The sequence below is a fragment of the Malania oleifera genome, chromosome 3 (assembly GCF_029873635.1).
Source record: "Malania oleifera isolate guangnan ecotype guangnan chromosome 3, ASM2987363v1, whole genome shotgun sequence".
Classification (NCBI taxonomy): Eukaryota; Viridiplantae; Streptophyta; class Magnoliopsida; order Santalales; family Ximeniaceae; genus Malania; species Malania oleifera.
This window is the reverse complement of record NC_080419.1, coordinates 17,929,859-17,943,383: the sequence shown is the minus strand read 5'-3', so window position 1 is coordinate 17,943,383 and position 13,525 is coordinate 17,929,859. Positions and strand designations below refer to the sequence as shown.

The 13,525-nt window shown below is 40.0% G+C and overlaps 1 protein-coding gene across 1 annotated transcript in view; it reads right to left on the bottom strand.

The window, feature by feature from the left end:
- Positions 1-3,475, bottom strand: part of LOC131150177 (F-box/LRR-repeat protein 4) — a 50,084-nt gene extending 46,609 nt beyond the window's left edge. The window contains exon 1 of the mRNA XM_058100766.1: positions 3,076-3,475. Within this exon, the coding sequence (XP_057956749.1) occupies positions 3,076-3,342 (267 nt within the window). The 5' untranslated portion in view covers positions 3,343-3,475. The remainder of the gene's footprint in view (positions 1-3,075) is intronic.
- Positions 3,476-13,525: the final 10,050 nt, after the last annotated feature.

Below are 13,525 nucleotides of genomic sequence, written 5' to 3'. Positions count from 1 at the left end.
AATTAGTTTTCCCTTGCAAAATTTTGATGTTGGCCTCAAGAAATCCAATTTTGATTGTTTGATACATGGTTTTAAAACCTGGACCGGCGATCAACTCGGTTAAAGCACTGAGTCGGTCCAACCGGTCAAACCAGTGATATTATATATATATGAAGAATCCATATATTTATGTATAAGTTTTACAATAACAATATTACATTCATTAAAAATAATATTGTAAAGATATTGATCATAATCATTTGTTTACTAATTATAATAAAATAATTAATAAAATTAATTTAGATAAATTTTTACTTTTTTAGTTTTTTAAAATAGTAAAATATATTTTAAACTCACTATAATTATTTTATATAAGTTAACCAAACAAATATTAGAAGGCAGAGAAGAGTATGATTTTAGTTATTATTTTATTAAAGAGTGAAACAATTAAAAAATATTTAATGTATGAGCACTACTTAGTTGGGACTATTTATCATTTATGTGAAGAAAGGTGCAATAGCAAAGTTGGGCCAGGTGGAAGTGGATGGGTAGTATCAGCCTAGCATCCCAGGTTCAAATCCTTCCGCCTGCTACTCAAATGCATTTTCTTTTCCTTTTTTTCTTTTTTATTTTGGTGAAGAAGCGTGAATGTTGTATGGGCGGGTTGAACCGCCATTGACTCCGGTTCATACCAGATCTGGCCGAGTTGCCCAGGTCAGCACTGGTTTAACACAAATCTGGTTTCTGCATGCTGATCAGACAAGTCAGACCGACTGGCCCAGTCCGAGTTGAAAAACCATGGTTTAATACATATCTTTGGAACAACAAACTAAGTGTGCCAGCACCATTCTGCTAATTTGAGCATAGAATCTAAGCACCTTTTAGTAAGGTTCCATAAACTTACACTTATTGGACGCCACCGAAATTGATTTAATGTCACTTACATTATTAGTACTTCCTTGAATTTGCACCAATCCATATCTAGTTCCCACCTAGTGGGAAATTCTCAACAATTAGTGGACCAATTGTGTCCCAGGAAACTTTCTTCTAGTCTCACCAATTATTATCTTAAATTTGAAGATTTCATTTATCCTTGTGCTCTTAGTGAGGAACGTAGAGTAGTGATTATGGTCAAAAAAGGGTTGAGGGATGAAATCAAAAAGCATATTATTTATCAAGTTTGAAAACACCCACTACTCAAGGCTTATCATATGGCTTTGGAAGCTGAGATATTTCTGTCGCTACCAGCTCATAACACCACTTCCAATCTTAAAGGGTTCCACTAGTCTAGAACACTTTCTCAATGGCCATGAGATAGTCCTTAAGATGTTCAAGAGAAACTCAAATTGTTGAGGATAAACAATCAAATATGAGATTGACCATCCAAATTGTTGCATAACTAAGTATCATGACTACATAAATGACTTGCATATTAATAATTCACAAATTTTTTATTCTTCAACGAATGAGTCATGAATCATCTTATCAAGATAGGGCCTTAGACTTGTCTTTAGTGACCCTAATCACTGTTGGTGCCTCTTGGCCATAGATGGCTTTGATTGCCACCGAATTTGGTTGTTGTGACTTGCAATGAACTTCAAGATAAGTTACCAACGACTAGGAGAGATAAGTTTGTTCGTCAATGACCTTGCTCATCAACCTCAATTTTCCATTTCTAACGCAAGGAATGAGGAACAATTAGTTGCTCCAAAGTTTTTTGAAAAATGTTCAATCATGGATCTTATTGTTGAATAAGTAAAACATTATCCATCATTCTAGAATATGGACCTACTGTGTATTTGCTTAAGCTGCCAATAGATTTGAATATTAAATTGATTTCTTGTTTGGAGGACTTGCTATTTTATTATTAGAGAACATTGCAACCTTCTATGCTACTTGCAACTGGAGGATCTTTTGGATACTCCCGATGGCGATTGACGATGCAATGCAGTTCAAACCACCTCTTGATTTGCCTACATACTCGACTATGTTTCCACTCATGGAATTAAAGCTACTACGACATTTTAGAACTCGAGGTCGAGTTTTCTCTAACAAGGGGAATTTGACAGAGAACCACCAAGAGAACACTAGATGTTTATATTGCAGCTAAGACTTTTATTTTAGTTTGAGAAAATTTCTGGTTATTCTAGAAATTTAGTTAATTTAGGTTTATTTTGTGTATTTTAAAGTATTCTTCGGTCAATTTGTAATTATATGTTTTTGTTGTAATGTTGGGGTATAAGTGCTTTCTAAGTTTCTTGTACTGTATCAGACGGTTAGTTATCAATTTGAATTGAATTGGATTTCCAAGACTCTCATTTCCTCTCTGTCGTACAGGCTCTTCTCCTTCTTCTTCCTCTTCCTCTTCCTCTTCCTCTTCCTCCTCCCTTCTCTACTCTATTATGTACTGTCTAATTTCTATCTATTTCTGTTCTTCTCTAACTCACCGTTGTCTTAAACTTTTCTTCTCTGTTATCTGCTCTGCCTGCAGCATCTTCTTATTCTCTCCCATCCTTCTCTTCTTCTGTCCACTTCTCCCCCATGATTCTCTCAACTCTCTCGCTGATTCTGATATTCAGTTGTTGCCCTACATCACAGTGATCACACAGGCTCACTAATCTAAGTTTTTGAAAGAACATCAAATGGTGCGACGTGCTGCTCAAGTGCCGCACACATGACTCAATTAGGAAAGCCATGTCAAGTTTTTTTTTGTTTTAATTTCCTAACTCTCCCAACAGTGTGGGTGTATCAATGCGTTCAATTGTGACACAAGTGGTTTTAGACAGTGATAGGAGTGGGTCAGGTTGATTAGTACGCCCAAAAATTTGCAAAATTTTACATTTTTTCTTATGAACGAAGCAAACACCGATACACTCAAAATCTCATATTCAAACATTCCGAACCAGAATATGTTCTAAAGAATTATTAAAATAAATAAATAAATAAAAAGCAATGTTCTGACTCCTCGTGAAACAATTGAAACGCCCCTACACAAGTCAATTGTAGCTATTTCACGTCTAGAAGTACACTGTTCAGACAATAATTAAAAAACTAATTAGAAAGAACGAATCGTAGGGTTAATATGAAGGGACGTACGCATTGGGAGGGATAAGGGTTACAGAGCCTCTCGTCGACGTAAACGGCGGAGACATTGGCGAAACGGCGAGACAAGATGCCGATGAAAAGGTCAGGACTGGAGGAGGAACCGATGCGAAGGGAGCGGCGGGTGAGGCGCTCGAAATGGAGCCACCGCTTGCAGACGAGAGAGCAGGCGTCGCGGCTGCTCTTAGACTCGAGACGCCGCAAGATCTCGATTATCAGCTCATCCGGAAGGTAGGTATTGATCCGATCATGGCCTCTCATCGCAGTTGCTGAGGCGATTACGCCGGAGCAGACAAAGAGAGAAAAAGAGAAGGGAAGTAAATCGCAGATGCGGGAGTTGGGGGGATCGATGTACCCTTTGTTCGTAGTGTGGAGGCAGTCGGTGTAATCGGCGGTTAGCTCGGGAAGGCTCGGCTGAGTTTTTATAGCCCTTTTCTATTATTCTGTAAAGTTTTTTTTTTTTTTTTTTTAAATTTCTCACAACTTCAAAAATTATAAAAGAAATGCCCAAATATTATTACAGTTTCAAAGAAAACGGAAGAAGGATCAATCCTATAAAACTCCATAATTTACAATGATGAAATATTATAATTAAATTTTGTTAGTTAATCTCTGAATTCTTTGGTTTGGGAATTGTTAAAGAAATTTTTTTTATCAATTTTATTAAAGAAATTATTAAAAAAAAAATTTATTGTTTCTTGAGAGATGGTATTGAAGATTTAAAAGACTTTTAGTTTGAAACAGAAAAACCTTTAAGTGTGACACGAACCCGTAGAAAAATTATCAATTTGATATAATTTCGTAATTTGTAAATTCTATTTTTGAACAAAAAAATAGAATAAAATATATACTTATTGTAGTTAATCCTTCAATTTTATATTCTAAGAAATATCAAACATATTTATGTTACTGTTACTCTTATGTAAGAAAATGAGAAATTTCCTCTTTCTATTCTTTTTACTTTATTATTTCTCAAGAGATGGTAGAAAGATCTTAAAACTATTTATGAAAAATTAGTTTCAACCAAGGGTCAATCACATGGTCAGACAATTTTATTTTATAATGTCTTATAATTTACAAATTCTAGTGTTGGATAGAAAAACTTAAAATTGAGTTTTCTTACTTGATTTTTGGCCTTTCTTGTTACAAGAAAATGTCAAATTTATCTTGTTTTATTAATTTTATCGAGAAAAATTGAAAAAGTTCCACTTTTTTACCTTTTTTTAATTGTTTTACTAAAAGTTGATATTAAAGATTTCAAGTACTATTTATTTAGGAAAAATAAATCTCAATAGGGACACAATAGCATGGAGGGACAATTTTATAGTAATTGAATTGTTGTGGACTCCACCCAAGCATGTGTATGCAGTAACCATTTTACACTATTTCGCAAATTTTAAGTTTAGATTGAAAAAAAAAAACAAAACTTCTTGTTACTTTTGCTATCTAATCCTTAATTTTTTTTGTTATGGACAATGAGAAAACTTAATGGTCCACCAAAAAAAAGTCAAAGAATATGTACAAGTCAATAAGATGCACCACTTCTAGATCCCAACATTATATGAAAGGCATTTTCCTCCCACTCTTCTTGCTTTATTCATTCCAACAACACTACTTAAACTAAGAATTTACCAATGTCCGTTATTGTGCAACCAAACTTGCTCCTACAGCCCATTCAAGAAAGGAACTACCAATAGTCTCTTACATCTTTCTTTTAGACTCCTACCTCCAAGAATATCAAAAGACATGTATGGGTACCATGGGAGATTGCTCTATGCTAGCACTATATTCTAAAAGCTCTATTCCAACTAGAATATGTCTCTCAATAATCCCAAGCTATTAGAGGCGTTTAAAGCCCAAGTTCAAATTGTTGGGCATGTCAATTGCTAAACATGCTTATTTTATCACCATTCGCCACCAAATGAGTCATCTAGAATTAGGTGTTTGATCTTGCGATACCCGCTTTGCCCTGTTCCCAAGACTTCATTTTCATGGAAGCGACATTGTTCTCTTCTCCTAGTTGCATCTATGTTTCTCGTTAAATCTCCAAAGAATAACTTGTAAGGTTCCTTCTATGCAGATTGATAATCGTCTGTGAAAATTTCCACTATGTCAACCAGCTTGTTGAGTCCTTTCATCTTTCTTTTGTAAAAAAGAAAGTTGAATATATATATCCTTGTTTGACGATGACCTTTGCTCCATTCTCAATTATCCTTACAGCATTCACTTCATAGATCAATGAAATAAATAAAAGTTGTGTCACGCCCCGAACCCGGTAATGGGACTCAGGGGTGAATTAGTAACCTAATGTGTCTCTATATCATACAAATCCAACGATACATCACAATGAATGAGGGTCGGACCCCTTGGGGTTCCCAGGCACCCTATAAACATCCATATACAAATCATATGCACAGCGGAAAAAAATTATTTTATACATATATGTCTTGTACCATACCAGAGTCTATACAAAAAGGACTAGGATTCATAATACAATACAAACTCGGGTGTCAGCAAAAACCACAAAAGACTATCCAGTACAATCCTAGTACTTACCCAAGCACCTGTCGCAGTACACCGACCACTACGCTCCCAACACAAGAACGCTAGTTCCGGTTACTCGAAGGACCTGTAAAATATGTACGTATAGCAGGGTGAGACAACTCTCAGTAAGGAAGAATCAGGTTACATCAGTGTGTGGCATATGAGTGTTATCATGACATACTAACATGCACAGTTCAATAGTTAAAACCAGTTCTCAAAACAAGCAATACAATCTGGTGTCGTCACACCCTTCTGCTCGAAGTCGGAATGTCTGGTGATATTTCACACCTTTCCGTAAAAATCCACGATCTAATGATATCTCACACCCTTCGGGAAACGCTAGCAATCTAGTAATATTTCACACCCTTCGACAAACGCTCGTGCCCCTGGTAACCTGGCATAGCATCAGCCCACAGCGTTGAACCGGTGCAAATTTGGTGTTCGCACACCCTTCGGCAAAAACCGGCCGATCTAGTGGTATTGCGCACTCTTCGGCAAAATCCGGATTTCAAAACCTGGAACAATTCGGAACCCCGTTCCTATTTCATTTCATCAAAACACAACACATGCATGTTCATATAACCAAATAATTCCATACCCATTTGGTAATCTAAAATCATGATTTCCCAAACATATATAGTTTAAACAAGTCAAGGCATGACCATCCCTATAACGCAATATATATCACAATATATTAACAGTTTTCCAACAAAACTAGGGATGTAGCCCATCGCCCCTTTTTTCCCAAACCTGTAACATGAAAAACCCATAATTTTACCCATTAGATTCCCCCAAATGAGTAACCAAAATGCACACAATACCGTGAACCACAGTTCTACCGAATCTGATTTCAAAAATAACCAACATAAATTGGATCCCCTTACCTTTCCCCAAATGACAAATCTCGAACTCTATGGCCCCTAAACAGCACACTGAGTTCCCAAAACCTATAAACCACAGTATAGAATAGACTCACATTTCTATTCCCTCCATAACTACCGGAACAGAATTGAAAATCGGGCCTTACCTCGATTTCGAGCCAAAACCCCAAAATGCCCGAAATAAATATCCAATCCATAAATCTTGTAGAGAATCCTTCCCTGATCCTCGTGGTAACGTCAGATCCTCGTGGTAACGTCGGATCTACGATTCCCGCAACATACGAAGAAGAAATCTAGAGAGAGAGAGTATTTCGAGTTCTTAGAGAGATAGAGAGAGAGGATTTGAGATTTCTTAGTTGAGAAGTAATGAGAATGGATATTTATAGCCCTTTGACTCTGCTGCCCTCGTCGACGAGATGGTGTCTTCGTCGACGAGGCACTAAAGATAATTCATCGAAAGAGATGATGACCTCGTCGACGAGCCTTTGCATTTCGTCGCTGAGTAACAGAAGGCTTTCGTCGACGAACTCTGGCTTCGTCAACGAAACTTGCTCAATTACCATTTTACCCTTCTCTTCATTAATCAAATCCATATATCATGGTTCGGGTTCTTACAACCTACCCTCCTTACAAAAATTTCGTCCTCGAAATTTGCCATCTCTCATTCACAAACTCATTCACATAATCAAACACACACTCAACTCTAGAAAAAAAAATCACGACTACTACAATGCAGGCCTATCACAATGTATAAATACCCTCACTTATAGCAGACGAATACCATGGTTACATACATAAACCGTCTCAGGAGTTCACAAATACGCACTCCCAACGACTAACCACCTATTCCAATACAAAGTATGGTAATGTACATATACTCAGAACAACTGTGGATACTTCCGGCATATTTCCGCTTCCAATTCCTAAGAAGCTTTCTCAATCTCGTGATTCCGCCACAATACCTTCACTAACGGTATGTCCTTGGTACGTAGCTTCTGAACTTTATGGTCCAGAATCTTAACAGGTACCTCCTCGTACGCAAAAGTATCTCCAATCTCCAAGTCCTTGTAACTAATAATATGTGATGGATCCAACACGTACCTTCTCAACATGGATACGTGAAACACATCATGGATCCTCGAGAGTGCTAGGGGGTAGTACAATCCTATAGGCTACTGGACCCACTTGCTCAAGAACCTTGAATGGTCCGATAAACCTCGGGCTCAGCTTCCCTTTCTTTCCGAATTTTATCACCCCTTTCATCGGAGCGATCCTCAGAAATACTTTACCCCCCACCTCAAACTCTAACTCACGGCGGCGAACATCTACATAATTCTTCTAGTGACTATGAGTCGATTTAATCCTATCTAGGATTAAACCCACCTTCTGAGATGTCTGCTGCACGAGTTCAGGTCCTAACACTTGACGTTCACCAACCTCATCCCAATACAGAGGAGATCAACACCTCCGACCATACAGAGCCTCGAACGATGCCATCCCGATACTAGCCTGGAAGCTATTGTTATAGGTGAACTCTACCAGTGGCATAAATTGTATCCAGCTACCACCGAAATCTAACACATAAGCCCGTAACATATCTTCCAAGATCTGTATTGTCCTCTCTGACTGTCCATCAGTCTAAGGGTGAAACGATGTACTGAAAGTAAGCTTTGTCCCCAGTGCTTCCTGCAAGTTCATCCAGAATTGAGAAGTAAATCTCAGGTCTCGATCTAACACAATGGACACGTGTACTCCATGCATTCTAACTATCTCATGCATGTACATGTCTGCTAGCCTACTTAAAGGATAGCTAACCTTCATTGATAAAAAGTGAGAAGATTTCGTCAACCTATTCACGATCACCCAAATAGCACTCTGCCCGTGAAGTGCTGGCGGCAATCTGATCACAAAATCCATGGAAATATGCTCCCATTTCCATTCCGAAATAGCTAAGGGTTGTAACGAACCTACCGGTCTCTGATATTCAGCTTTCAGCTGCTGACACATCAGACACTGCTCCACGAAATAAGCAATCTGCCTTTTCATACCACTCCACCAAAAGGTCTCACGCAAATCCCGGCACAACTTCTTACTACCAGGATGTATTGTATACAACGAACGATGCGCTTCCTCTAGAATTGTCCTTCTAATCTCATCATCGTTTGGAACATATAGCCTGGTCCCAAACCTCAACACGCCTCCCTCGGAGATATTAAATTCCGCAGCCAACCACTATTTTACCTTCTCCACAACCTCTACCAACTCCGCATCACTAGCCTACGCGACTTTAATACCCTCAAACAAAGTCAGCTGGATCATCAAACTAGCAATAAAAGCCTGATGGTCACTGGCCACCAACTCTATATTCAAGTTCTCTAGATCCTGTCTGATGTGATGCTGAGCTACTACTGCAGATACAGTCACATGTTCCGACTTCTAACTCAACACATCAGCAACCACATTGGCATTACCTAGGTGATAAATGATGGTGCAATCATAGTCCTTGATCAACTCAAGCCAACGTCTCTGCCTCATGTTCAACTCCTTTTGCGTGAAAAAGTACCTAAGGCTTTTTGTGATCAGTGAAAACCTCGCACTACACACCATACAGGTAGTGTCGCTAAATCTTCAGTGCATAAACAATAATAGCTAATTCCAGATCATGCGTAGGGTAATTCTTCTCGTACTCCTTCAGTTGCCGAGAAGCATATGCTACAACTTTACCCTGCTACATAAGCACACATCCCAAACCTTTCACAGACGCATCGCTATAAATCACAAAACTGTCATCCCCAGACGGAATGGTCAAAACCAGAGCAGTAACCAATCGGTGCTTTAACTCCTAAAAGTATTGCTCGCAATCACTGGTCCACTCAAACTTCACCCCCTTCCTAGTCAATTGAGTCAAAGGCCCAAACAGCTTAGAGAACCTTTCCACGAACCAACGATAGTAACCCGCCAGTCCTAGAAAACTTCGAACCTCTTTCACATTCTTCGGCCTCACCCAGTCGACCACAGCTTCAATCTTACTAGGATCAACTGAAATTCCGTCCTTAGACACCACATGGCCTAAAAATGCAACCTGATTCAACCAGAATCACACTTCTTCAACTTAGCATACAACTTCTTCTCCCTCAGAATCTGTAATACTAACTTCAGATGGTTTTCATGCTCTTCCGAACTCCTTGAGTATACCAGAATATCATCAATAAACACCACTACAAACTGGTCTAGGTACTCATGGAAAACCCTGTTCATAAGATCCATGAACACTGCCAGAGCATTCGTTAACCCAAAAGGCATGACCAAAAACTCGTAGTGGCCGTATTTGGTTCGGAAAGCAGTCTTTGCCACATCTTCAGATCTGACCCTCACTTGATGATACCCTGAACGTAAATCAATCTTCGAAAAGACCTGCATTCCCTGCAACTAGTCAAAGAGATCATCTATACAAGGCAAAGGGTATCGGTTCATGAATTACCACTAGGCAGCCTTCTAACATCCTCCTACAGAATGATAAACTCTAAGATGGTGTAGCTACAGACAATCCTTCACCCATGACTTGGGTCTTCACCCCACACAGTTTAACAAAATTAATAGCTATAAAGGAGTGGGTCGCACCCGAATCAAATAAAACCACAGCTCTATTTAAAAGCAACATCATAGTACCTGTCACCACATTCCCCGCATGCTCAACATCCGCTGGAGTAAGCGAGTACCCTTGTCGGAGCTGTGTTCACCTAAAATGTTCCTCGGGATACTTGATTACTTCCCCGATTCTGACTCAAAGAAGGCGTACCCCTCTTTGGTGTATGACAATCCTAAGCCATGTGACCTAACTGGCCACAGTTGTAGTAGTTACCCCCAAATGGCTAGTATGCATCGTCATGCCACTTGTGGCACCTGATACAACGATCATGCAATTGGCTCATCTGAGAACCCTAATTCTTGGTACTCTGACGGTGACCCGAGCCCCTATTCCTCTTCTTCCATAATCCCTGACGAGGTACAGACTGAGAACCAGAAAGTACTGGCCTCTTCCTCGGCTCCTGATCCACCTCATCCTCTTGTATATCGGTCTCAATCACAGTGGCCTTATCAACCAAAACTAAGAATTCAAGGATCTGAAGCATACCCACTAATATGTGGATGTCCACCCTCTGGCCCTTCTTGAACCTCTGAGTCTTCTCATACTTGTTCGAGATCAAACACAGCGTAAAACAAGATAGCTCTATATACTGAGCAGCATACCCCTGCACCGTCATACTTCCTTGAGTTAGAGTAGAAAACTCATCCACCTTAGCGTCATGTGTGGAAGTCAAGAAGTATCTGTCAAAGAACACCTCCTTGAAACGGCTCCACGTCATCTCCATAGGACTAACACTCTGCTTCTCTAGCAGACTCACCGCAGTCCACCATCGCCCTGCCTCCCCAAACAGCTAGAATGTAGCATAGAGGACTCTCTTCCTATCTATGCAGTGTAGGACCTCCAAGATTCTCTCGGTCTTCTTAACCCAGTCCTCTTCTATCATTGGATCAGGTCCTCTTGAGAACGTCGGAGGATGCATGCGTGAGAACCTCTCAATGGTGCACCCCGCAGCCATAGGAGAGCGTTCGGGTCTCCTAACACTCCACCCGATCTCCTACAGAACCTGCCTCCTCAACCCCTGAGGCACAGAAGGAGACTCATCACTCGTCATCTCCTTGGAACCACTTCCCAGGTCCTTGAGCTTCATTCTGAAAACACAATAGGAAGCTATTAGTACTCCTACAACACGTACAATTAACACAATTATCTATAACTAATCATGTTAACTACCACCCGACAGGTCCAAGTCCGTCTTATCACACCAACACGAAAATCATCAATGTTTTGCCGTGATTTTACTGAAATTGTCATTCTAGGAGAAACACATAACACCGCCAATGAGTCCCAGTCTAGCAACAAAACAACCCTCGACCTACTCTACCCATTTCCAACATCCTATACTCTGGTATGTATACACAACTATGCCTAACCAAGTTTACAAGACCTAACAACCTGGTTAGCTCTGATACCAAGCTGTCACGCCCCGAACCTAGTAATGGGACCCAGGGATGAATTAGTGACCTAACCTGTCTCTATATCATACAAATCCAACGATACATCACAATGAATGAGGGTACAACCCCTTGGGGTTCCCAGGCACCCTATACACATCAATGTACAAACCATATGCGCAGCGGAAAAAGGTCATTCTATACATATATGTCTTGTACCATACCAGAGTCTATACAAAAAGGACTAGGATCCATAATACAAGACAAACCCGGGTGTCAGCCAAAACCACAAAAGACCACCCAGTACAATCCTAGTACTTACCCAAGCACCTCTCTCAGTACACCAACCACTACGCTCCCAACACAAGGACGCTAGTTCCGGTTACTTGAAGGACCTGTAAAATATGTACGTATAGCAGGGGTGAGACACCTCTCAGTAAGGAAGAGTCAGGTTACATCGGTGTGTGGCATATGAGTGTTATCATGACACACTAACATGCACAGTTCAACAGTCAAAACAGTTAAAACCAATTCCAATATTTTTTCACAAAACAAGCAATACAATCTGGTGTCGTCACACCCTTCGGCTCAACGCTGGACTATCTGGTGATATTTCACACCCTTTGATAAAAACCGGCAATCTGGTGATATCTCACACCCTTCGGCAAACTCCGGCAGTATGGTGATATTTCACACCCTTCGGCAAACGCCGGTGCCCTCGGTAACCTGGCATAGCATTAGCCCACAGCTTTGAACCGGTGCAGATCTGGTGTTCGCACACCCTTCGGCAAAAGCCGCCTGATCTAGTGGTATTGCGCACTCTTCGGTGAAAGCCGGATTTTAAAGCTTGGAACAATTCGGAACCCCGTTCCTATTTTATTTCATCAAAACACAACACATGCATGTTCATATAACCAAACAATTCCACACCCATTTGGTAATCTAAAATCATGATTTTTCAAACATATATAGTTTAAACAAGTCAAGGCACGACCATCCCTATAATACATTATATATCACAACGTATTAACGGTTTTCTAACAAAACCAGGGATGCAGCCCATCGCCCCCTTTTTCCCAAAATTGTAACATTAAAAACCCATAATTTTACCTGTTAGATTCCTCCAAATGAGTAACCAAAATGCACTCAAGACCGTGAACCACAGTTCTACAAATAACCAACATAAACTGAATCCCTTACCTTTCCCCAAACGACAAATCCTGAACTCTACGGCCCCTAAACAGCGAACCGAGTTCCCAAAACCTATAAACCACAGTACATAATATACTCATTATTCTATTCCCTCAATAACTATCAGAACAAAATTGAAAACTGAGCCTTACCTCGATTTTGAGCTAAAACCCCAAAATGCCCGAAACGAAGATCTGATCCATAAATCTTGAAGAGAATCCTTCCTTGGTCCTCGTGGTAATGTCGGATCTACGATTCCAACAACGTACAGCAAAGAAATCTAGAGAGAGAGAGTATTTCGAGTTCCTAGAGAGATAGAGAGAGGATTTGAAATTTCTTAGCTAAGAAGTAATGAGAATGGATATTTATAGCCCTTTGACTCAGCCGCCCTCGTTGATGAGATGGCGTCTTCATCGACGAGGCACTAAAGATAATTCGTTGACGAGACGGTGACCTCATTAACGAGCCTGAGATTTTCGGTTAAGGAAACCTCTTGGCTTCTCCTCGTTGACGAGCCTCTGCACTTCGTCGCCGAGTAACAAAAGGCTGTCATCGACGAACTCTGGCTACGTCAACGAAACTTGCTCAATTACCATTTTACCCTTCTCTTCATTAATCAAATCCATATATCACGGTTCGTGTTCTTACAAGTTGGGTCATGATGCTCTTTCTAGGGTAGATTCAATCCTAGTCTATTACTTCAAAGATCCAAAAACAAGTCACTATTATTGGGCCAAAGGCATCTTATCTAAATTCGACGTCTCATCGAGTATGGAGTTTAGAAAGGC